Below are 24,458 nucleotides of genomic sequence, written 5' to 3'. Positions count from 1 at the left end.
ATAAGGGTGAACCGTTAGAATTTAATGAGATAGCTTGCGAGCAGGGCGGATATTCCGGGTGTTCAACCTGTTTAGTGAACAGGTGAGAATTTCCAAAAAGACAAGGGTGAATGAAATCTGGAGATAGACGCTAGAGGTAAACAAAACTAAAAAAGTTTAAGAAGCACTAGAGTAGACAACAAAAAGCACGCCTTCAATGTCGAGATGTGTTTTTACTGCGCGGTAAGCTGTTTTACTGAAAGCGTAGCTATGCTGAAGTTTTCGAATGTTCAATAAATCTATAAGCGACCTGACAGTATGTCCTTCAAATTCAATGAAAGTTTGTTTTTGAGTTTCGATTTAGTGGAGTTTGGGTAGTCATTTTCCCTGTTAAAATCTACATAGTAAAGCGTCGGAAGCTTAACAGTAATCTCTGAAAAAAACCTAACGATTTAAAGTTAAAAAAATTGTATGCCTGAACCTGTCATTAAAGAAAATTGTTTCACTTCTGAATGAGATACCAGTGGAAATTTAATTAAATAGACCCGTTTGGTGACCTACTTTAAGTGGTGCCCTGAAGTAAAGTCATTAAATTTGGCTATTCACACCCTTAAACTTTGGCTATACCAACTTTTTTTTTTTTTTTTTTTTTTTTTTTTTTTTTTTGGCTATACCAAGCTACAATTAGTCTGTACATCAAAAATAGTGGACGTTTTTTAGTAACTACCATTGGTTCCAAACCAAGTAGGCCTAACCAAGTTTTGACCTGAAAGGCTAACATTCTTCTTACAACAGCAATCAAAGCAATATACTTACTGTATTAAATGTGTGGGGCGCAGCCACAATGGAATAATATTTATTGCAAATAAACAAACGATAAACAGTACTTACAGGTACTTACGATATACGTACAATAATTACCTCCGTAACGTACGCGATCTGGACTCCACAATGAACAGTATGCAAGACTGTTCTTTTTGGTATAAAATGAAATCCCTTTATACTTTATACCAGACAGCGTTAATTATATTTCATAACAGTGCGATTCGACGACGCAGGAAATTCGGAGATTCGACGAAACACGATCAGGCAATATGCTGTCAATTTGATGAATTCACACAGGCTGGTGTGACGATGTCACAACCGGCCAGAATGAATGGGCGATCCAACCAGACAAGCTGTTCACCGAAATAACAGAGCTGCTGGGTCGTAGTTCCAAAGTCCAAACCTCTACAATTCACTCTCCCTGCCTTTAAGGCAAAAATCCGGAGAAACTTCATGTTGCTCTTCTTCCTCCAGCATGTCAAACATTGTCCATTGGGTAAGAAAGTCCTCCTTGTCGATCGGCTCTTTGTAGCACAAGTCAGGAGCGGAGGCGACCGTAAATAGAATACTGTTGTCATGAAAAGCTTGCTTCGTACAAAGCGCGTTGGTAGTTAAAGAGCTGAGGCTGAACTGCTCCTTATGTATTTGATAATTCCTCCGTTATCGAGCTGGTTCGTTGTAGCTGAACGATCTGTGTAAAAATACTTACACCGGCGTTTAACAACATGCGAATACAAGAAATGCACAGCCTACAATGCAGAAAAAGAGCCGTACAAAACCGTAATTTTATGTGAAAAGACAAAAACCGTCAGTCAAATGCCTAGAATCTATCGTTCTAGAATATCGAAATCAAGGAAGTAAAAGGTGCTAATCCCTGAAACTCGAAAACAAAATTAACGCCTTGTCCATTTTTAAAGTATTCCCTAAATAACAGACATTTTAACCTTGGCGTAAAGGTTAAACTAAAAAGCTACACTATGTAATCTTGTAACTCAAACGGACATGCGACGGGTATCTCAGCCGTCAGTAAGGTAAAAAAGGCATCACGTGGCCTTGAAAACATCGGGAACTTTGCCCGGAATACAAACAAAACGGTCAGGTTATTTTAGGTGTGATATCTCTGATCAAACACCGTAAACCATATAGGACCAGACTGCAGGTTAGCTGCAAACGGAAATGGCACTTTGGAAGGCGCAACTTCTGTAAGTGTGAGAGATAAATTATCTGTTTATAGGCTTAGAGAATAGTTTACGAGAGAAGAATATTCTCTTAAGTAAAGTTTCACATTTAACTTAACAAAAAGAGACGTAATTTTGCAAATGACTGAACAGCTGTGCCGTAAATTTAGTTTTAGTTCGAAGGTGGTTTTAAATCTGCATTGATCGACCGATATGACAACATTAAAACGTGCGCATAATTCAGCGAGAACACACTTACAATGGCGGCGGCTTAGAGAGAAAAACAGGCGTGTTGCGTAAAATATAAACAAGGCATGTTTAATATTTGACAATGCACAGCGCGCACAAGAATTACGAATAAACTATAGCTGCCATCCTACGTACAAGCCTATAGGTATAAAACAATTTGATTGGTGTAAGGCCCATCCCTGCGTTAGCGATAACTTTAAGCCATAGGCGCTAAAAATTCCCAAGAACGTTAACTAAACGTGTATCATAAAACTAGCCAAAGGCTGAGAATAAGGGGAAACGAAGATTAGGATAGTCAGAGGTTAGGATGGTAAGAAGACGTAGATAGATAAGGTAAAGTAAAGTTATGAAAGCCTACTAGGTTATCATCAGGTGTAAACGTCGTAGGAAATTCGGCTTTCATCGCAATAGGTGCGCATAGTTCGCTTGCAAGCAGATAAGTCGGGCGGACGTTTTCAAGCATCGCAAAACTCAGCAACATCATATGGTCGGCAAGAAATCCTGTCTGATAAGATTATAGAAAAGCATAGGTGTAAAAGATAGGTTTCGAGCACCTTTAGAATAGAAATTGACGTAGAATTGCATGACGTCATAGATGTGTCGAATGTAGCAGATCGAATAAACTCGCGTTGTTGACGAGGCGTCGCTTCTGCAGTTGAAAATTCGTTGCTGGACGCATCTACAGCAGTCTGAAAAGACCAAAGGTTTTGCCGAACTGCAAAACAAGGTAGAAGCGGCTTCGAAAGTTGGACGTGGTTGGTCGTTGATGCCCATCTGCGGCCCAGCTAAAAGAGAAGCTGCAGGTTGAGAAACAGAACGTTAGACGAGATTGGAACTGCAATCGGTGGAACAACTGGAACCGACGGCATTGGAACATCATTGCTTTCTAAAAATTTGTTTTTAGAGAAAGGAGAAACAAGTTTAGAAAGAGAACTAAAGCCCAATTGCGTTTGACGAAGCTTGATAGAAACGTTCGAATTCATGCCCTTATTACCTGGTAAAGTATTATATTAATCGTTGCTAACATAATATTGTCTTCACCTTCGTTTCGATAAGCTGTCAGTCATATTTTAGATTGTCTAACATACATTCACTATGGGAATTTACATGAGCATGTGTATAAATTGAACAAAATTAGGACATTGGTGCTTATTAAAAAAACTATAAGGCATGTATAGGTAACCGAACATATAACCAAACTCAGAAATGTCTCTGCGGGCCGCACAAAATGTTAACTAATAATTGTGTTAGAACAACTGTGAATCTGGAGGGCCTCGGATTTTTTTTTCATCCATACTACTAATGAAAAGTGTAATAAAGGTACTTTGAGGAAATGCGGTAACCTTAATTAGATAGTGTAGTTCAGTGTTTGTTAATATTTTAAAGTCCGGGCGCACCTGGCAAGCGAAGCAATCGCGAGTTTTTCGGGGTATACTGGCATTTCTTTTAAATTTCCTGCTAGTTTGTTAATACATAGCCGAAAAATAACATCAAAAAATGTTAAAAAATATATGCCTAATATTTTGATATACGTTTTCCGTTTGTCCGCGACTCACTTGGCAGCCTTTAACGGCGCAACGCTAAAGAAGTGCTGATCTAGTCGAAAGATGCCATTAAAACGTAAACTAACCGGACGTAGAAAGATCATTTCGCGGCGGGCCGTAGGTTGGCGACCCCTGCTTTAAATATACAAACATCGTGCCGCGTATAAAACGGTAAAACGCAAACAACAACCAACGACTTTACATAAAAAAGCCAATTATTACGTAACAGTGGTCGGGAAACAAGTTCGCAGTACGGAAGTTGCCATTTAAGGTAAAAAGTTGCCTACAGTCCTGTTTGTTACTATTTTTATGTGAACTTTTTATAAATTTTTTCCATAAGTACTATCATGTAACGCCCCCTTATGTGCGTTCAGCGCCCCCCAATTGAGAAAAGACCTAAAACGCCCCCTTGTAACTCGCCAACGCCCACAAGGGGGCGGTACCGCCCACGTTGGGAACCTCTGACGTACGCGATCTAGACTCAAGAAGTGAACAGTAGGGACTGCTAAATTAACGATTTACCACATTTCTTATATAGCCTACATCGGCCAGATGTTAGTAGTTACTAATTCGTTAGAAAACATGACACATAACACGACTTAGGAAATCGGCCATTCGACGAACGAATTTTACAACACGCGGCGGGAAATTAAAATGACAGCATGAGCGATCCAACCGGCAAGCTGTTCACAGGCGGCCAGAGTTTATGGGGTCATCGTTCCAAAAAAACAAACTGCTACACACGTAAAACAATTTTAATTTAGAACATCTTTGAATTAAAAAGGTTTGGGTTGGAATAACAAACTGATTTTCCGACCATTTTCTCCTGTGTGACTGAACATAAATTTACTGTTTACCACACTGCGTATCAAACTTCTAAGTGCAAGATTTAACAACCAACGTTTATATTTACAAATCTTCTCAAGATTTTTAGGCATACGTGGATATTCGCAATTTGTTCTAGTTAATTTTATATTGGGGTTGGTCTTGACTCACCAGTCACCCCAAAAGCAATTGCGACCCTGCAAGTTGAAGCTTGACCAATACCTAAATAAGGTATTTTAAAGGTACAGGATGTAATAAAAAAATGATTTTTTTTTAGTTTTCAGTTTAATTGGCTTTAGCCGGTGGTCTGTCCGTGAACATAAAATAGGACCTACAAAGCAACAATATTTTAAACAGAACAATCTATAATAAATGGACAAAATAACGCCTAAAACTTTAGGGGGAGGGTGTTGGACGATTACGGAACACCTTTATAAAATTGGTCATTTTTGTGTCAACATTTAAGCATATTGTCACGGGTTAATAGGTGAGCTTAGGAATTGGGTTTAAAGCGAAGTGGGTTGATTATGGGAATCATTAAAGTCTTTTTTTTTGCCCGAAGAATCTTCCCTACTTCTTCAATGGTATTATCTGAGTCTGATTACAAGTCCACACAGATTTTGTTGGCTGGTTTTAAACAAGCCAGCATGAAAGCCAGCAAGCAAAGCAGCGAGCCACAACCGTTCTGTTTATTGACTGACACCAACTGGGGTATATTCATGTAACGCTCTCGCTTATACAAGTTGAGAATTTGCATGAAAAAATTGCGACACGGAAATATAATATTATACAGCGGCCTACTTCTCAAAAGGTGCGGATGTTTGACCTGGCGGTTACTCATGTCGTTTCATGTGACTGGTAAATCTTTGATGACGGAAAAAGCTCGAGACAAAGGGAACTAGGCCGGCTTTTAGCTTAGCGGACGTGAAATATCACTAAACGGCGCATTCAAAGTGGCATACAGCGCCAAAGCGAAAACAGCAACACATCAGAAATTACGCAATACAACAAATATTCCATTACATGTAAAGTTATACATTAATTATTGCTTGCGATACTACAGGTTGAAGATGAAAATATTAGGGTAGTTGGTTGGTGAAAACGTTTGATAAAACGCTGTTTAGGCCTATTTCTGGCCAGTTATATGTTATTCCGACCATTTTAGGCCTTACTCCGATTTAGACGTAATATCTGATATATTTGTCTTATTTAGAACTGTGTTTTATTTCAAAATTGATGTTTTTTTAATTTTGCAAACCGTATAACGGACATTAAAACGGCGAATCGCCGAAAATTTATAGAAAAAAATGATTTTTTTAAAAACACAACGTCAAAACATGTACAGGCTTATAGTTATAACTGCGACATAAATCAATCGTCAGGAATAAATTTGGGCTTGCAATTTTTGAAACGAAGTTATGTTTTTTTATTAGTTAAGCAATGGAAATGTACATGTTGGTGTAAGATAACGAGCTGCTAACAGTATAAAAACATGTCCCTGTTAAAGTAAAAACGTTAAAAAAGTGAAAGTACAAACAATCTAAAACAAAATGAAAGCAATCTGTTTTAAGAAAAAACGATCAAGATCATACTCTACACCAGGGGTGTTTAACCGGGGGTCCGCAAAAACTCTAAATATACCTTTATTAAATTAACCAACGCTGGGTTACACGCTTAGTCACAATTTGGTAAGTGATAAAATCACGTTCTACCGAGTTGTAAATCGCATTGAGTGTGACGTAACATTTCCATTGTGATGTAACATAAATATATTGTAAAATGAAAGTCAGCATTACAACAGTTCCGATATACTGGATTTTGGTTGATGCTATCGTTTGCAAGGTTGACATACGTCTAACAGTAACAAAATAACACAACCTCGCATTTCAAGACTTGCTTCAGAGATGCAACAGCAGAAATCACATTAAAATAAACTTGTCAAAAGATAATTTGGTGTTGTCTGTTACTTTGGTCAACATAAGGTGCACTACACAGATATACTGAATACTTACGAATTAAACGCAGATATTACACCAGAAAAATCTAAGTGGTCCGCGACTAGTTGAAAGCGTCAAAAAGGGGCCACGGGTACAATAAAGTTGAGAACCACTGCTCTATACAAATTAAAAAATGACATTTTAACTTGGTTATCGTTAAACAAAAAAATATAAGTAACCATATACCAAGAACCGTCTAACGTTTTATTGAAACTTTATTTGGATATGCATCTATTCATTTAAACTGTACCTCATCCTCATTAGGCAAAGATGCTCTCAAAATTGACACCGTGAAAAAAATATGCGTTGAAAGTTGAAAACGTTAAAACATATGCGGTGAAAATTGGCACCGTGGGTTGCATCTGGCCCCTGGCCTAGACCAAAGGAAATCAAATGTAAATCAATATAAAATAAATTATTATTTCTTTAAATTTTAATTATCCTCATGGTCCTACCATCTTCGTTAAATCGCTGTTAGGTATCACACTGCGTCTCCAAAGCTTTTAACATTCCGGGATTCCTCATAAAAGATAAAGATTTCTGAAAACAATTTAAGCGGGGCAGATGAGGCCGGTGTTAAAACTAAGACAAGCGCAGTGATAGCAGTGTTTTTTACATGATGTTAAAACATATAACACGAAGGAAGAAACTAACGAAGAAAATTTAATGAATAAAAAACGTATTGCAAAAGTTGAAACAACAGTTTTTTTTAGGACAGTAAATGTGAAAATTTGGCGTGACTGAAAGAACGGCATTACAGCATTAGTTTCTACAATTACAAATTCATTTTTTTTTCAAGAAGTCTTATTCTTATCTTTATGATAATCACTATCCCCAGTCTGAAATTGGGGAAAATCTTGAATTTGTAGATTGCATTGGGCAATCTTGTGCAATCTTCTGGTGGAAGTGGAAGCTTCGTAGATAAAGTTATTGTCTTCACAGACCCACCTGAAACCTGACATAGAAGTACACATGACTCGCGTTTTGGGATCAATTAATTATAGCTCAATCGGTAGAGCATGGGTCGCTTATTCCAACGAGCTTGAGTTCGACTCCCACTTAAGCTGTTTAATAACTTAGTTTCTAAAGCATTGCTCACGTGTTTTTACAGGTGTGATATTGAATTTCACCCAGCTTGGCAAATAAGTGGTCGCATATTCCAACGGGCGTAAGTTAAAATCTCATTGATCTTATGTATTTGTTTAATCAATGGTCGCGAGTTACCACAAGATCTATCCAAGTTCTTTGATATTATAACTGATCAAGTATTGGTCGCGTATTCCAACGCGCGTGAGTTCGGGCCTCGTTAATTCAACAATATTTTAAAAGATATGTACGGCAATACCTGAAGTTGAATATAGAAATTAAAAAAAGGAAAGAAAAAAAACTGAGGGCAAATAAAATGAAAAACGTGGGGCGATATGTGGCTGAAATATATCATTATTTAGGTGTCAACTATAAAGCGTTAATACATTTAAAATGAAATTATAGTATACCTTATTAAACAGCAAACATAAAGGTTTTCGTCAGGTTAATGTTCATTTCAAAGCAAGTGGACCAAGTATCTTGATCTGGGTCGTAAACTTCGGCAGAGTTGTTGTAGTTGTCGCTGCTGGAAATATTCCTATAGCGATATATTCCTATTTTTGTTATTGCAAATAAAAAAGTTGCGGCTTAATTTTATTAAGCTGTAATTTATGCTTCGCTTACTCCACCTTCTAAGTGAGTTTGAACCACCCCACAGGCTAGTTTTACGAACAGGGTACAAAAGGCAACGATGCTGTTGTTGGTTGTAGAAATGTCCGAATAATGGATATTTTCCAATCCGATTGTATTTATTTTAAGCCAAAAGTTTCGCTGCCAGATATAAAATGACATATACTCAAATTGATAGTATAGTAAAAAAAGTAAAATCGATAATGATTAGGCCGAACATTGCTTTTGCGCTTTTTCAATTGCAGTAGGCTACGTAGACTACCATTTAGGCAATTTTCGCTTTAACAAAATAAGATTTCTAATCTATGCCGACATAATGTTAACTATATAATTTGCCACGGAAATGTACTTTTGTTGCAAAGGATTTTTGCAAATGATTTAGGTTTTTTTTTCTTTTCTTATTTTAAGAATTGAAGCAAAATGTCAATCTACTTACAAGCACCAAGTTTAGTTCAAACTAGTTTTTAATTTACATAAAAAACGTTTGAAAGTTTTTACAATCATAGTTTTTACCAATTTAATAGAATATCTGTTGCATATTTTTATTCTTAGAAAAAGACCACCTAAGTTTGTAGATTTAATAATATTACATGGCTGTAATAAACAAATTAATTAGGTATCGGATCGGCACCGATACCGCCCTAGTATCGGACACTTTGACCTCGGGTATCGACTTCGATCTGTTACTACCGGACATTTCTAGTTCACGATCGACGAGCTTTAACACTGTACTGTATAACACAGTCAGCAGAGCGACAGGGCTAATTTTGCCAAGGTCGTGAGTTCGAATCCCACCACAGGTTAGCTTTCACTAGTCTTGCTTTGCTTGCACAATAATCCCTGGGAGGCCGACTGACTTCCGTTTGCCCCAGTCTTTCGGATCACTCTTGTGGACAGTTATACACAAGTAACGAAATATTTCAGTTACTTTCCAAGAGTATGGCCGAGTTCTGGCGACTTGGCGACTATGTCGACCGAAGAATCATATTATAGAAAACCGAAAAAATTGGTGCAATTTTTTTTTTCACAAAAACAAACTGGTTATTGTTTTTACACAAATTCAATCTAATATAGCCTATATCTTTTAAGCACGAATAAGAAAGAATTTGGCGCCGCAACTCTTAGGTCACTTTTTTTCCAGGATTTTCTTGTTTATCGCCTAAAGCAAGTTGTATACATTCGATAGGCTAATACAACATTTAACTTTAGAGACATGACTAAAAACCGAAGCTTTTAGGCCGAAAATGCTTGTCACCCGAACCGTGACACGATTTTGTCAGGGCGCCCTCCAAAAACGTAGATCTTTCCGTTCAAGGTGCAAGCTGCATGATCGGTTCGGCTACATTTCATCGGTTGTCTCCTCAACCATCTGTTTGTTACAGGATCGTAACGTTCAACTGTGGCACAACCTACAATGTATTAAAAACAAATAGTACAGCAACTTGAACTACGACTTAGCCCGGCTAGCCAACGTAAATAATCGCCGGTCAAATAGACATTATCTTGATAAATCGTTTCGATGCGTAGTTGTATCAACATCAGTTAATGCGGGAGAAATATATTTCGCCAAAAGGCATCTCCAGTTTCTATTTCGCCCTGTATTTTCTTTCACAATCATATAAAATGACTGACTTTGATGATGATCAGATGACGCTAAACAACATATTACCTGGGATTCTGCTCCAACAATTAACCGCCTGTCCCTTTCTTTAGGGATTTGTACCCCCAGGATTTTGCCAGTGTTTTAATGACTAACTTAACTTACGTGCATTCGTAGATATAAAAAAATGATATATTTGTGGTGTATGCTATCCAAAACATTTCTTCAAATAAAACTTATTCAAAAATTCTAATAGGCTAACAATTGTTTTAATGCCAATGACTTGACTTGGAATTGACTTGGGATAGTAAGGACTTGATTTGTTAATTAAAGAAAATAACTTAACTTTGGATTAAGGTTATTCCCACAAATTACTTGGCTGGGACATGTTTGCAACACCGACACCTGGTTAAAAAACCTTCTCTTGGGCTTTATGTAACAATTATGCAATAAGCGAGCCCCTTTCTTGGTGGCTAATTTTTAATTTAGTTTGACAGGTAATAACTATTTTTCTGGATATTGGAAAATAAGTAAAAACAAATTTTAATAAATACCTCCACCGAATTAATGATATGGTACTGTGGATCCCCTTCAATGAGGTTGCTTGTACTAAGAGATTGAGCAAGCATTGGCGTATGGTTGTTTCTCGACTCTTCCCTTCTGAGCCTGCATAGCTCAGTTGGTAGAGCGACGGTTCAGGATTGACCGAGGTCGTGAGTTCGAACCTCACTGCAGGCTAGTTGTTTTTCTAGTCTGCTCTGCTTGCATCATAGATCAACAGATTCGGTGAGTCTGCGATGGCTTTCGGTGTACTAATTATACGCAAGCCGTAGTCGTTGGTCATAAAGCAGCTTCGAAGGGCTAGATCTCAGCTATTAACACACATATGTGTGAATGTTTCATTGAATACCTCCACCGATTGCGAAAATAAATCCATTGACCTCAGCTACCGCCAATCCATATCTTTTCTCGTTCATATTCGCGATGGGACGCCAAGCGTTCTTTGTGTACTTTTCGCAGCTACTAATGATGTCATCATAAGTTTTTTCACCTTTTAAGCCACCGAAGCAATAAAGTTTGCCTGGAAAATATTAATCAAAAAACAATGTTGAGATTCAGCAGGCAGCGGTGACTTGTGTGGTTTTTGTATTCGATGCAGGCAACGGTGTTATGGTTGTTTCTTGCTTGCTCCCCTCTGAGCCTTGGCAGCTCAGACGCCTTTGTAGCAATGACGTCATTTGATAATAGATTAAATCGCGATGAATTTCGTCCCAAAAATAAGATATGAAACAAAATGTCAAGTAACGGACATTCCATTGCGTTTACATAATATTTTACAAATTAAAAATTCAGAACCAAGCTGCTCAAGCTGCCTTACTTGGTGTGAAAAACAAAGCACATTTTTACTTACCTTCAAACGCAATCATTGCGTGTCGGGATCTTGGGGTAGCCATGTTGGCGATTTGTGACCACGTTTCGTTGTCAACATCGTACTTTAAGCAAGTCGCCACCGCTTCCTAATGTAAGGAAATGTTGTTATTACTGGTCAAAAGTTCCCAGGGAATGTAAGAGGATTGCCGCATACTTTTATATGAAATTAATTAAAAAAAAAATCGAAATAATTTTTAAACAGTATATAAAGGTAGTAACAGACCCATGTTTTATACTGTATAAACGGATATTTAAAATCAGCGGAAGGCATAATTCAAACAAATCTGAATGTCTTTCGCCAATAACAGTAGCAGAATTAAACAACTAGTTTTATTTTAGTTTAATTGAATTAGATAAAAACAAATAAGAGCATTCAATTTTTTTTAAATTAGATTGGAACTAGAATTACCGATTTATTACAAATTACAACTAGAATTCGAACTAAAATTACATTAAAAATGAACCAAAAATACACCCACAATCATGGTATTCAGAAAAGCATCACATTGATATGAAATTTCAGATAGGATCACCATCTTTAGCACAAACGCTCGGTTGTAAACACTCTGCTACACCGAACTTCAAAATTTTGCACTGGCAATACTGACGAAGCTAACGAAATTAAACATGTTGGATGAATAAAAACGGATACCAGGACTGGTTGTTTAAACCAAGAAATCACACCAATCATATAACAGCCAGACAAGAACCGAAACCTCTAAAACGTTTTTTAAAAAGCCGCGATTTTTAAAAGTGTTCTAATCGGTGAGAAAACTTATCACCCAAGACAGGGATGTCCAACCTTTTAGCAGAATGGGCCGCGTTGCCACTTCAAAAATTCCGATGGGCCGCAAAACCTCTCAAATTAAAGGGGTGACGTCATAAGTTCAGTCATATCGTAACGTCATAAAACAACTTAACTTTAAAACACCCGCTCTTCGAGAGTGAACTCGTGCGCAAATATGCAAGTAATCTCGACCTTATTTATTATTTTTATTATGGCGAAGCGCGAAAATTTGAGTTTTTACATGTTTGGGCTTACATATTTCCTTAAAACGGTCCGGAAAAATACACATTTAGAAAAACGAAGATCTTGCTTAGCAATGGTGTGAGCACAAAGTGTTCGATGGATGTTGAAATGCGACATTAGACTCGATTATAGTCTTTAAAAACATAAGATTAGGCCTACATCAAATACTGCGCGTTCTACACGTTTTAATGATAGTCGAGACAATTGTTTTTAATAAAGGCGTGACAATAAGTGGTGGGCCGCACGTAAATATCAGGCGGGCCGCAGGTTGGACATCCCTGACCTAAAAGCTCAGTTAAATCGGAAAAACGTATTGAGTAACAAAACTTAGAGCCACCTGTCCAGCAATTTCATTTTTTTTAATATTAATTAAATTTTATTTTTTATGTGGTTATTTTGCTATGTGTGTGAAATTTTTTTGCTTGACAGCACTTTTTCTTCCGCAAATATTTGGGGTTAAATTTGGAGCTGATTAATTTATTTTATCGTAAAAAGTGTGGACATTTTTGTGAAGTAAAATATTAACATACCGCCAATAAGTTATACTATGCACCTGAGTGTTTCTGGATCGCTTGGGGGACGAATAATCACTCTTCGGAATAATTCCACCAGAAACATATACACATCCTATAAAAGATTACTTTAATATATGGGTACCTGGTTGTTCAACGAAATATACGCACACAATATGTGTTCAACAACTGTGATCTAGCCCTTCTAACAGAATGAAGCAAGCATTGGCATATGGCTGTTTCTCGACTCGCTCCCTTCTGAGCCTGCATAGCTCAGTTGGTAGAGCGACGGTCCCGGTATAACCGAGGTCGTGAGTTCGAAGCTCACTGCAGGATAGTTGTTTTTCTAGCCTGTCTTGCTTGCATCATTGATCGGCAGATTCGGATAGTCTGCGATGGCTTTCGGTGTAGGCTACATGATTGTTAATCTAATGATGTAAGTGTTAAATTTGCATGTGAGCTTCTTAACAATTTTTGTCATGTGGACTACTTTAACTGCTATTTAAAACTAAAACAGCCCCTTAAAAGTATAGTTCGTAATGAGAATTTTGCATCTGTACACGAAGAGGTAAAACTCTTCAAAAATGACAATCTGTTTTGAGCCTTTATTTTAGTTCCTAATTTTTAGTCATTAAATTAGCTGTATGATATTTTAATAACAATACATGATAAATGTCATATAGAAAATGAAAAAATGCATAGAGGTAGGAACAGCTCACACCGGATTTATATTCCTAATACGTCCAACTATTACTATACGCTCCAAATATCTCGATAATATCGGAAATCCACTGATAACTCACCGTCTAATGCTGTGGCCGCCGCAAAGGAGCCACATCCAGGCATATCATAAATGTATTTCCAATTTGAACACTTGTCTTGGTCAAATATTTCACAGGTCTTATCATCCCCACCGATGCGAAAAAGCTTTGAGCCCATCAAAACCAAGGCTGACTTTTCACCTCCGCGGTTTGGACACTAAGAGAGAAGTTATTAGGCAGGAAGTTTTATCTGTTAAATAAATTTAAAGCATGCTATGCTAGTTAGGCTACGACTGCCTACAATGTTTAAGAAGTATTTTTTCAAATAAAAAATATCTTACAGGAAACGGAGTAGTATTTCGTGTGATTGCGTCAATCTTATGGAGTTCCATTCCATTGTCGAAGAAGTTTCCTTTGTCGGTTCCGAAAATCAACAAATGGGCCCAAACTAAAAAAAAACGCCAAAAATAATAATATAAAAAAAAATCATACATATCGTTTTGTGGTTTAAGATTTTATGCACTTTTCAAATAAAATAAAACTGCATACACACTTTTACTATGGTGATTTAGAAATTAAATGAACAGGGTGAAAGTTTTGCCTTTTTTATGTTTTTGCAAAATATTTTCCTCGGAGAATTTTCCATTTTGTTTCAGAGCTGTAGTTTGGTGACCCCAAACATGGCTTACACAGAAACTATTGCATTATGTGTTTGCACACAAATATATAATATATTATCTACCCGAACAAGAAGACATTTTTGTGTGTCATTAAATAACAGCTAACCTCTTGTTGAATGCTGATGTACTTTCAAGTGGTTGGCAGGCTTAGATTGAGGAAGTGAAGCCACCACAGAGTTAGTACAAGCTGTGTTTTCACGAACAAGTTCCTATATGGTAAATTGGTAATTTTAATCTAATATGTACAGATGTTGTACACGAATGTAAATGTAACTTTAATAGAATATATCAACTTTGAATTTGACATTTCATCTAAAAATGTTGAACGCACCTCAGTAATGACATTTTTCATGAGAAATTCAGTTGACATCATTGTAAGATCGAGTTGGTTAAAAAGATCAACAAACAAATCATTCCGGTCGATTGAATCATGGTTTATCCAGGCAATTATACCAGTAAATACTGCCTCTGATTGATACTGGAAAAAATAAATTTAGATTTCAATTAGAGTGTTTTTATTTAACCTAATTCTTTTTGCTTTTTGCATATATTAATACATAGAATTTGACAATCAAAACAGCTTTTCTAGGTGTTGGATTTCTTTACTTCGTACAAAATTTTTATCGTATTGTTCTGTGTGTTTTTTCCTTATATATTCTATGTGTTTATTGTTCAGTGTATAAAGGCGGCTTGTATAGGATGTCAAAAACAAATTTTGACAACAAATGGAGTAGCTAGAAGGACTGTTTTGAAACGTATCATGCCTGTCAATAACAGTCTCAATACAGAATATAACACTTTGTTTAGTAGAAAACTAATAAATTGAATAGCCTGTTATTGAGATAATAAAAAAGGTCATAAAGTCGGTGCTTAGCCTACAGATAATAATAAGTTCTTGTTACAAAAGTATATACAATGATAAAATCTTATGCAATGCTGGCTGTGCAACATTCACAGGTTTGTCTGGCTACAAGAATGCACGGGAAAACTTACTTTAACACATTTCTCAACAATTTCACTGATATCTGCACCACCAAGTTGCATGAAATCATCTAGTTTTACAACTTCAGCAAAGCTGTCTCCAATTGTTTCATAAGTTTTCTCCAAAACTTTATCCAAGTTGTAACGTTTGGCATAGGAACGAAGCTTCAGGCAATTTTCCACTTGCACACTTGCCAAAAGAAAAGTGCTGCAAGCTAGTTTGAGCCCTGTAATTCACAAAAAATAAACAGGGTACAACTCCCAGTCAAATCTCCAATTTGAGTTACGAGTCTGGCTCTGACTCTACAGCCTGTCACCCACTAACATTACTAAATTAAGATGGATTTTTAGCAATTCTCTCATAAGGGTGTCATACAACTCATTCACTCAAAATACATGGTTGGAAAATATTCATTTTATGCTATTCCACCTTTACAATTTACAGTTAGCGGCAATATAACATTTCAGATTTGGTACTGCACAAGTGTATGTTAGACTCCGGTAGTTTTATGTAGTCTTACTCAACAAACTGACTCCGTCTGAAATTGTTAAAAAAATGGTGAAAAAGTGATGAAACATATACATAATATATCCTTAATCAACAGTAAATAAAAAAGGTGTAATTTGGAGCCTACCAAACAACAACCAAAAAACATAAGAAAATCGGCATACTTTCGATATTGTATTATGATTTATTGTGCAGCGTTCCTTAAAAACCAACAAATTTCCTAAGTTTTTATATTCATTTCCCAAACTGAAAATTGAATTTTGTAATACATTGGTGACCGTATCTGTTAATTTTGGAGATAAACAATTTCCATACAACATTTTAGCTTGGTTAGTTGGCTGTCTTACCATGTATTTGAGTGTATTCAGCAGCGTCTAATAGGGTCAGGACATTATCGTTGGATATTTCAACGCCACCGCAATACACAAACTCAAGAACCAATTCGAATCTTTCAGCCGGCATATCAGTCACTGCCTCCTTTGTATAACCTTCTTTCATCTGAAAACAATAAAAGAGCAACATAAATCGCAAAACCGAGTTTGTCTCTTTACAAAAAAAAATTGCAGGAATATTAAATTACATTTAATGATTGAGGACACAAGGATAGTATATGTATAAAGCTTAAAGTAATAAAAACACTTTTGCTTGGTGCACAGATCTAGAGCTAGTTATTTATCATATGTTTTTCGTTAAAAAACAATTTATTTAGAAAAAAGGGAACACATACAGTATGCATTGTATAATTCCAAACTTTAGCTTGACTATACATAAGAAGTACATGCAAACAGTTAAACAAATATTTTTTTATATTGCAATAAAAATTGCTGTCGTGAAATTCGATTCAAAAAATACAATTTGGTACAATTTAGAGATGCTGATTCGCGTTGCATAAAAATAAAGCTCATTAAAAAATATTTTAAAGAAAAAAATTTTTGTAGGCAACAAAGCTATTGAGTTAATATTAAAAGCAGAAACAAGAATATTTGCAACAAACAAAAAGCGCTTGTTTAAAGTCAAGAAACTGAGGTTAGTTTTTACTTAGGTAAGTTTATAATCTTGTGAACCAGCTAAAATAAAAAAGCTGATGGATAAAATTATCTTAGAAACAGTTTATCTTTGTCAAAAAACAGAATTAATTATTTGTTAAGTTCATTGTTAGTTAACAGTGATCAGCTAGAAGAACTCCTATTAATTATACATTTCGTTTCACAGCACTACTAGCTGATTCAATAACTTGTTTTAAACAATAAGGATAAAGGACTTACAGCTACAATTGCTGCGGTAAAACAGCTTTTTGTACTTCTCACAGCCTGGGAGGAGTCAGTTTAAAACAAATACGGACTGCGGTCCAAATCCAGCCCTACCTCCTTTACTAAATGGCTGAGGTCTCTTATATGTTTTCGCAATTTTATTTAAAAATTAATGCGAAAATATTTCAAATGTTTACCAACTTATTGTATCTCAATGCCTAATTGTCAGTTAAATTGTATTACGGCTGGCAGAGACCTTTCTGAGGGTGGTTTTGGCCCACGACTAGGAAAAGGTTGCCCACCCCCAGGGTTTAAAACAACCCAAGTCCCCTTTCTGCCAAAAAATATAGTTAAGTCCTACATTTTATCCAAATTATTTGACTCAGATGAGTCCTGTGTCCACAATAGGACTCTGACTCTGCTGCCTAATCTAAATCTTAGCTATAGTGACCTTTTAAGGGAGAATTCACATTCAGAACTTCAACAACCTTCTGTTTATTTCAAAACTGTTCTTGTTACCTCTATCGAGTAGGCTAGTAAAACTTTAGAGATGTACCTGACTATTAAATAGGTTCTTGAAGTATTCGGACACACTTCCTAGAACCAATGTATGTACAGAATAAATACTCTCTTCTGCTTTGATAGTTGCATCACAAAACACTTTGTCACCCAATCGATCACTGAAAAACAAACAACGGTTGTAGTACATAAATTCTTACAAAAGAAAGCACTTAGGTATTGCACATGATAGCTATATAAATATAAAAAACATTTGCGCTAAACGCATACACAGATATATAACATACAAAGGCGCTGAACTTTCAAAATCCCAGGGCTTACGCTTTGTCTCTTAAATTTGGCCAGAATAAATTGTACTCAAAGCTAATGCGTGCTTGGTCCTACGTTAAAATAATGAAGGGTATTGTCAATTTACTTTACGCAGTGTTTCATTACATATTATAAGTCGTGGCATACATACAGATGGAGCGAGCAAAGTGAGCACGGAATTTTTTTGCACATTTTGGATAATACTCTTAGGGCATTTTGACAACTGCAAAAAACTCTGGGCGCCAAACAACGCTCTGCATCCCCAAGTCCGGCGCCTATTCTATGTGTGTGTGAATGTACCTCAATTATTTTTATAATTCTAGTTTATAAATATGAATAATTAAAAAGCAAGCAAAACCAGTACATTAACCCTCTTTGTAGGTTAAATGTTACCGAAGGTACCAGAACTCCACTTAAACATATTTAGCAAATCAGCCAACAACCCACGTGTTTAGGAGTTCAATAATCTTTGCTTGGTTGGTCAGTCTTGAGAGTTTATCAGTTGAAATAGCTGGTGTGCCCATGATAAACACAATGCAGCACTACAGTGTAGTCACAAGAACAAGAAAATTACAGGAATTGGCAAGAATTTGTGCTAAAAGGCAACAGTAAACAGTTTTCAACAGTTCTACCTGTTCTTCTATGTTTAAATAACACAAATACGGCTTTCAACCATGATTAAAAAAAAGAATTTGGCAAAGAAAAATAGCCCATGAATGAAAAATAACCCGTGAATGAAAAATTCTAGTAAAAAACAATAAATTGGTTTAACAAACTACCACACTTTAACTCAATACAATATATTAAATAATACAATCTTAGATAAATATTTAAAAAAGATAGCAAAATAACAGTTGAAAGTGTCTCTTTTGTCTTAACTAACAAATGTGGTTATAGGTAGGTGTGCAATAGTGCATGGTAAAACCAGTTTGACAATGGTAAACTTGTTATTTTTATTTTCAGAAACTACACTTATAGTCATTTTCGTTTATCATGCTATTTTTTATTTTAACCTACCAAGAGTTGGGTTCCAATACTTGGAATATAAAGTTTTGCTCTCAGGCATCATTATTTAACTGATGTTGATAATGAGTATGCATTATTTTTGCCTAAATATTACTTTTCAACAATAGGATCGGTGTGTTTTCTGAGACTATGATAATTACAGAAACATTTTTTTCTGTGAGAAAAGTATAGCCTACTTTAATATTATGCTACGGAAATAAGGCCCATTGTGGAGTTTGTACGGGCCGAATAACTAAGTTTCGTCCCTAGTACAAATAATACCAAAACACTCGCTCAAAATAATTGCACAAAAGCTGTAACCCAGATTGGAAACTTTGGATATTGCGCGGGGGAGATGTTTTGCAGCTGAAAAAATGCGCGGCTGAAAATAAAATTTCGACTTGAACTTGCGCGGCTGAAAATAAACCATCAGGCTACCGAAAGTTGTAAATTGCAAATTTATATTAAACTTACAGCGTTCATAGAATACTTGAATCAATGCGCAATTTTTGGTTGGAGTGCGGGCGCAGTGCGCAGGTAAATATTTAAAAAGTTGGATAGTATAGCATTTAATATGCAATATTACTCGAAATTGCCTAATTTGACGTCACTAAACACGTGACCGTTGTCCACTGATGCGTGACCAAATCGCCGAACTGTGCGTTTTTAGCGTTTCGCAAGTGATTCTACATGATGCATTATATTATATACGTCTTCTAGTCTAGCGTTAAAAAATGTTATGCAACTTCAGTATGCGGCCCGCCAATTTTTTTTTGCTTGTTAAGTTTCATACAGAAGTTTGCGCGGCTGAAGTTTTGCGCGTTTGCTCGAGTCAGATTTGCGCGGCTGAACACATTTTCTATAAAATGCGCGGCTGTGACCGCGGCTGAAAGTGCTACTGCGCGGGGGATAAATCCCCCGCGCAGGCCAAACTTTCCAACCTGGGCTGTAACGGCGCTCTTTCACTATTGTACGTAAAAATTAATAAAAAAAATTTTTCTTCAAATACCGCATACCAAAACACATATTGTTTGGGTTAGGGTGCGGGTTAGCGTTTGGGTGAGGGTGGGTCAAGTTATTATTAATAATAAACATAATATTACTTGACCCACCCACACCCAAACGCTAACCCGCACCCTAACCCAAACAATATGCGTTGTGGTATGCGGTATTATTTTGTTTTGTTTTATGCATAACTTTTTACGTACATAAGTGAAAGAGCGCCGCTGTAACCATATTTATTCATGAAACACCTAACTGCACTTGATGTACCGACTAAGGTGCAACTTCCTACATACTTGAAAGTCATTTTAGCTTTAACCTAATCGCCGATTACTAATAAAAAATAACGAAAATATAATTGCAACCAAAGAGACTAACTTAAATCTCTTTGTTGGAACGTAGCTGAAATAAAAACTGCCTTTCGTTTTTCTAATGGGAATTACCCAAACTGAAAACAATTGTTTTGCCGAGTCTGCTTTCAAAATATAAACCTCGAAGGTAACGTTTGCATCGGGATGCTAGAAAATTGTTTCACTTCTGAATGAGATACCAGTGGAAATTTAATTAAATAGACCCGTTTGGTGTCCTACTTTAAGTGGTGCACTGAAGTAAATCATTGAATTTGGCTATTCACACCCTTAAACTTTGGCTATGCCAACTTAACTGTCTTGTGCGGCTACAATTAGTCTGTAGATTTGAAAAAAAGTAGAACAAATTTTGGGCGCTGGTCTACAATCCTACCACAACGTTGAAATAATTATTAAGCAATGCACAATATGTGGGTTAGGGTGTTGGTTAGTGTTTGGTTGATGGAGGGTCAAGTATTATTGTTTAACTTTAACACTATTACTGGACTCACCCAAACCAAACGCTAACCGGCTCCCTAACCCAAATAATGTTCGTTGTGGTAAGATTCTAGACGAGCGCCCAAATTTTTAGTTAGGTAGCCTACTACCAATGGTTCTCAAAATAAGTTTGACCTGAAAGGCTAACATTCTTACTTCAACAACTGCAATCAAGGCAATATACTCACTCTACAAAATGCAAACCTAAAGTCAAAACAAACCCTCCAACTGTTTCAGGATGTATAAACGTTATGTCAGCACTATAATGATTCACTTGGTAGTTTATTCGCACATAAGCACGTTTATACCGCAGTGGTTGAAATTAGGTTCACACAAACGCACTGCAGAGATCGAAATGATAATTAAGCTAAAACCAGCATATTAATACCTACAGGGCTGCGACAAAGTCTTTCAATGTATTTTATGTTTAACTAAAAATTACGTGTTTAGAAAGTGCCTGGTAAAACAATGTTTTTTAAACTATATTTGTTATTGTTGACCATATGGCACTCCTCTATTATGTACAAATTTTCTTTGAAATTTTTTTTAATGACTTTGAATTTTTGTTATAAACTGAGTGGCAATCCCAAGTCAAAAAAAATATATAATTAAGTCAATGCAGATATGCACTTGTTTCTCACTTTCCATATTACGCTCATAGGAGTAATTTGTCAAATGTAACTTTAAGATTAAAATTGGATTTTTTGTTTTTTCAATCACATTGCATTTCAGCCCTGAAATAGCTTCTCGCTGTTAAAATGTTCATTCGCATTTATTCTAAACCAATTCGACCGCTGCGGTAACACTGAACAAATTCTTATTATAATCAGTGGGAGGGATAATTCATTGAATTGTCGTAATAAGTAAAGTCATACGTTAGACCAGTGTTCCGCAACCGATGTGTCGCGGTATACTTGTATTTTCACCAAAGTGGAAAGAGAGAATAACCATAAAAATATCATTGTTAACATATAATTGGTGTTTTTGTGGTTGTATATTTATTCCTGTCAGTGGTTTCGAAAATAAATTAGGAAAAAAGTAGACTGCAAAGTGCCAATGAAAGGTTTTGTTTTTCCAATGCTATTAAAATCTCGCAGTTCTCTAATCAGCTATTGCAAGGGGGTACAAAACTTTGATCGGCTTCAGAAATTTCAGGAAGTCAGCAAACTCCCAAATCAGAAACGAAAGGAATGTAGTAATACTTAAAATTGTTCGCATCTCACATCATTAATCGCTCCTTTTTCGATTGACTGCCTAAAATATTTGCTGATGTTGTCTATTGCCGATCGAATTATATTTCGTAAGAGTGCCGCCGAATTAGATTTAATTAACTTTGGTTGTGTGCCGCAAGTGGAAAAAAGTTGCAGAGCACTTCGTTAAACTAGTGATTCTCAAATTGTGTGCCGGTGGGCGCCAATGTATCTCAGTAAGCGTGTCGCAGAGATTTTTGTAATTTTGCAAAATAACCGATTTGTATTCCAAATTGGCATGCAGCCAGACATGCAACACTTTGATGTACAGTTGTACACTGTTCAACATACGATAAGATTATGGTATAAAACGTTTCAAAAAAGCTTTATTCGAAAGGTTTACAATGAATCAATCATACTTCTGTACGGGCATATTCTTACTGCAACCTCCAACCATTACGCTTCAAACTAACTGAAGTTTTCACTTTCTCTATCAACGTATTAAAAACGGGTATAACTTTTAAACAAAACTTTTAAAATGGCTCTTATACGTTAATTTTACAATTACAAAATGCTTAAGTAAGGCTTAATTTATAGCTATTCACGTGCTAGTAATACAGTTATACCTTCGGCTTATTGAGACTTAGCAAGACAGAAAGTAGTAAGTATATTTCGTGGAAAAAGAGGAAACATCAAGTTAGTCATGAATAAAGACCGTCGATCATACAGGCATTATAATTTCATGCCCTGTCCCTTCGAAAAATAGGTGAAAACTATAAACCTAAAGGATTTAAAACCTGAAAACTAAAAGCATTAATTTACTTTTACTTTTCCTGGCGAAACAAACCTAATTAATTTTAAGCAAAGCCGAAATATCTAAATCAAGTCGTAATTTTACGGAATAAAAAACCATCACTTTTGAATGATGAGAAGTCTAAATTACTCTTTTTTATCAATTTTGTGGTCGTGATTGTTCGACATATTAGTTAATGTATAAGTATTAGACCGTTTAAAGACCAGTAAGACTTGTTTTATGTTAAATACTTAACTAATACAGTAACAAGCGAATCAAACCAGGACAGAATGTCAAAAGTATATTTCGTCAGAAAAAAATAAGGAAACGGAAAGTTAGTCACGAATCAAGACCGACAACCACACAGGTGTTTACCTTTTACACCCTGCACCTCCAAAAAGTAGGCGCAAGAAATAAAGTTAATAATTGGACGTACACAATGAAACTGTTAAAACACAGAAAGGCAATATATTAAACAAAATTTCTCGTATAACGCAGTTAATGTCGATACGTCAATTTTAAACTTAAATATAAGCACACAAAAATACTGTACCACAAGAAAAAGTCATGGACAATAAGAAAAAGGCACGGGTTCGAAATAGGCAGTGCTTAAACCCCATGGCAAAAGTTTACTCGCTACATTTTTCTGCTTTGTAATTTAACCAGGGGAATTTAATACTAAAATAAAAGTTAATTATGAAAATCTGTTTGTTTTTTGAACGTGTTAAGGAAACTTTGGTTAAGAATCTTTGTAAATGGCCGTATTTGTCTAATTCTCAATAAGATTATCAGGTGGCACTGTATAAAGACAAATTGTATTGAAATCTTGACAAGCTTTCGCACAATCGTGCTTTATAAGTATTTCCTACTTAGGCCTGATTGTCGAGCATTTAATACAATTTGTCTCTATATAGTGCTAACAGTGTTAAAATTAAAACCAAAACCTATGGTTTACCAACAGCATCAAATGAATAGGAACTCATTTAAAAAAAAAGGGTGGCCTAAAACCAGGCTATATTATTTGTGACGCGGAATACTGTTTAATTTAGTGTTTCACGATTGTTTTAAATCATGTTGTTTCATAGTGATCGCATACATCGTACACAGAGAAAAGCGAAAAAAAGCAATCAGAGAAATATAAGTTTCACAAGTTTAGTAAACGAAATATTGACACAGGCTTTCATAGCCTATTATGCTTGGCCCGTAAAAAGTACATATAGTGCCACCTCATTACCGTATTTAGAATTAGACAAATACGGCCATTTACAAAAATTATTTTTAAAACCAAAAAGTTTTGTATGGAAGCATTTTACTTCACCAGTATTCACTGTATACTCTAATGAAGTAAAAAAAAATGAATTTAAAGTAGAATGTACTCTGACAGAGGCACGAAGCACAATAATATCAAAAACAAATAAATTAAAGAAGAGTTTTGGGGACTTGAAGACTTTATAGGGGAAAAGAAAGTAAAATGACTGGAATAAATATAAAGAGTTAGGTTTTCGTCACAGTAAATCTGTTGTGAGCACAAAATCAAATTTTATATGTTTTTCAATTGCAAACAGGTTTCTTTACAGTGGAAAAATGTAAAGACAGTGGAATAACTCAGTTAAATATGCAAATAGTATAATGGAGATATGCAAATTCAAAACGTACCTTTTAGATATTAGAGTACCATGGAAGAAAATAGTCAACATACAAGAAAAAACACCAAAAAAGTCAGCTCTTC

General features: G+C 35.8%; 1 protein-coding gene across 1 annotated transcript; it reads right to left on the bottom strand.

Annotated features, from left to right (window-relative positions):
- Window positions 1-1,209: 1,209 nt before the first annotated feature.
- Window positions 1,210-18,519, bottom strand: LOC146165566 (kelch-like protein 12). The gene is made up of 15 exons (XM_083380967.1): window positions 18,342-18,519; window positions 17,623-17,746; window positions 16,164-16,314; window positions 15,321-15,535; window positions 14,659-14,805; window positions 14,434-14,536; window positions 13,989-14,095; window positions 13,690-13,864; window positions 12,928-13,001; window positions 11,325-11,430; window positions 9,575-9,722; window positions 8,104-8,221; window positions 2,786-2,920; window positions 2,590-2,736; window positions 1,210-1,392 (listed from the first exon to the last, which is right to left on the bottom strand). The coding sequence occupies exons 1-15, from the start codon at window positions 18,416-18,418 to the stop codon at window positions 1,210-1,212; spliced, it is 2,010 nt and encodes a 669-aa protein (XP_083237093.1). The 5' UTR covers window positions 18,419-18,519.
- Window positions 18,520-24,458: the final 5,939 nt, after the last annotated feature.

Source organism: Ascidiella aspersa, chromosome 2, assembly GCF_963924565.1.
Source record: "Ascidiella aspersa chromosome 2, kaAscAspe10.2, whole genome shotgun sequence".
NCBI classification, from domain to species: Eukaryota; Metazoa; Chordata; class Ascidiacea; order Phlebobranchia; family Ascidiidae; genus Ascidiella; species Ascidiella aspersa.
This window is presented reverse-complemented; position numbering and strand designations above follow the sequence as displayed.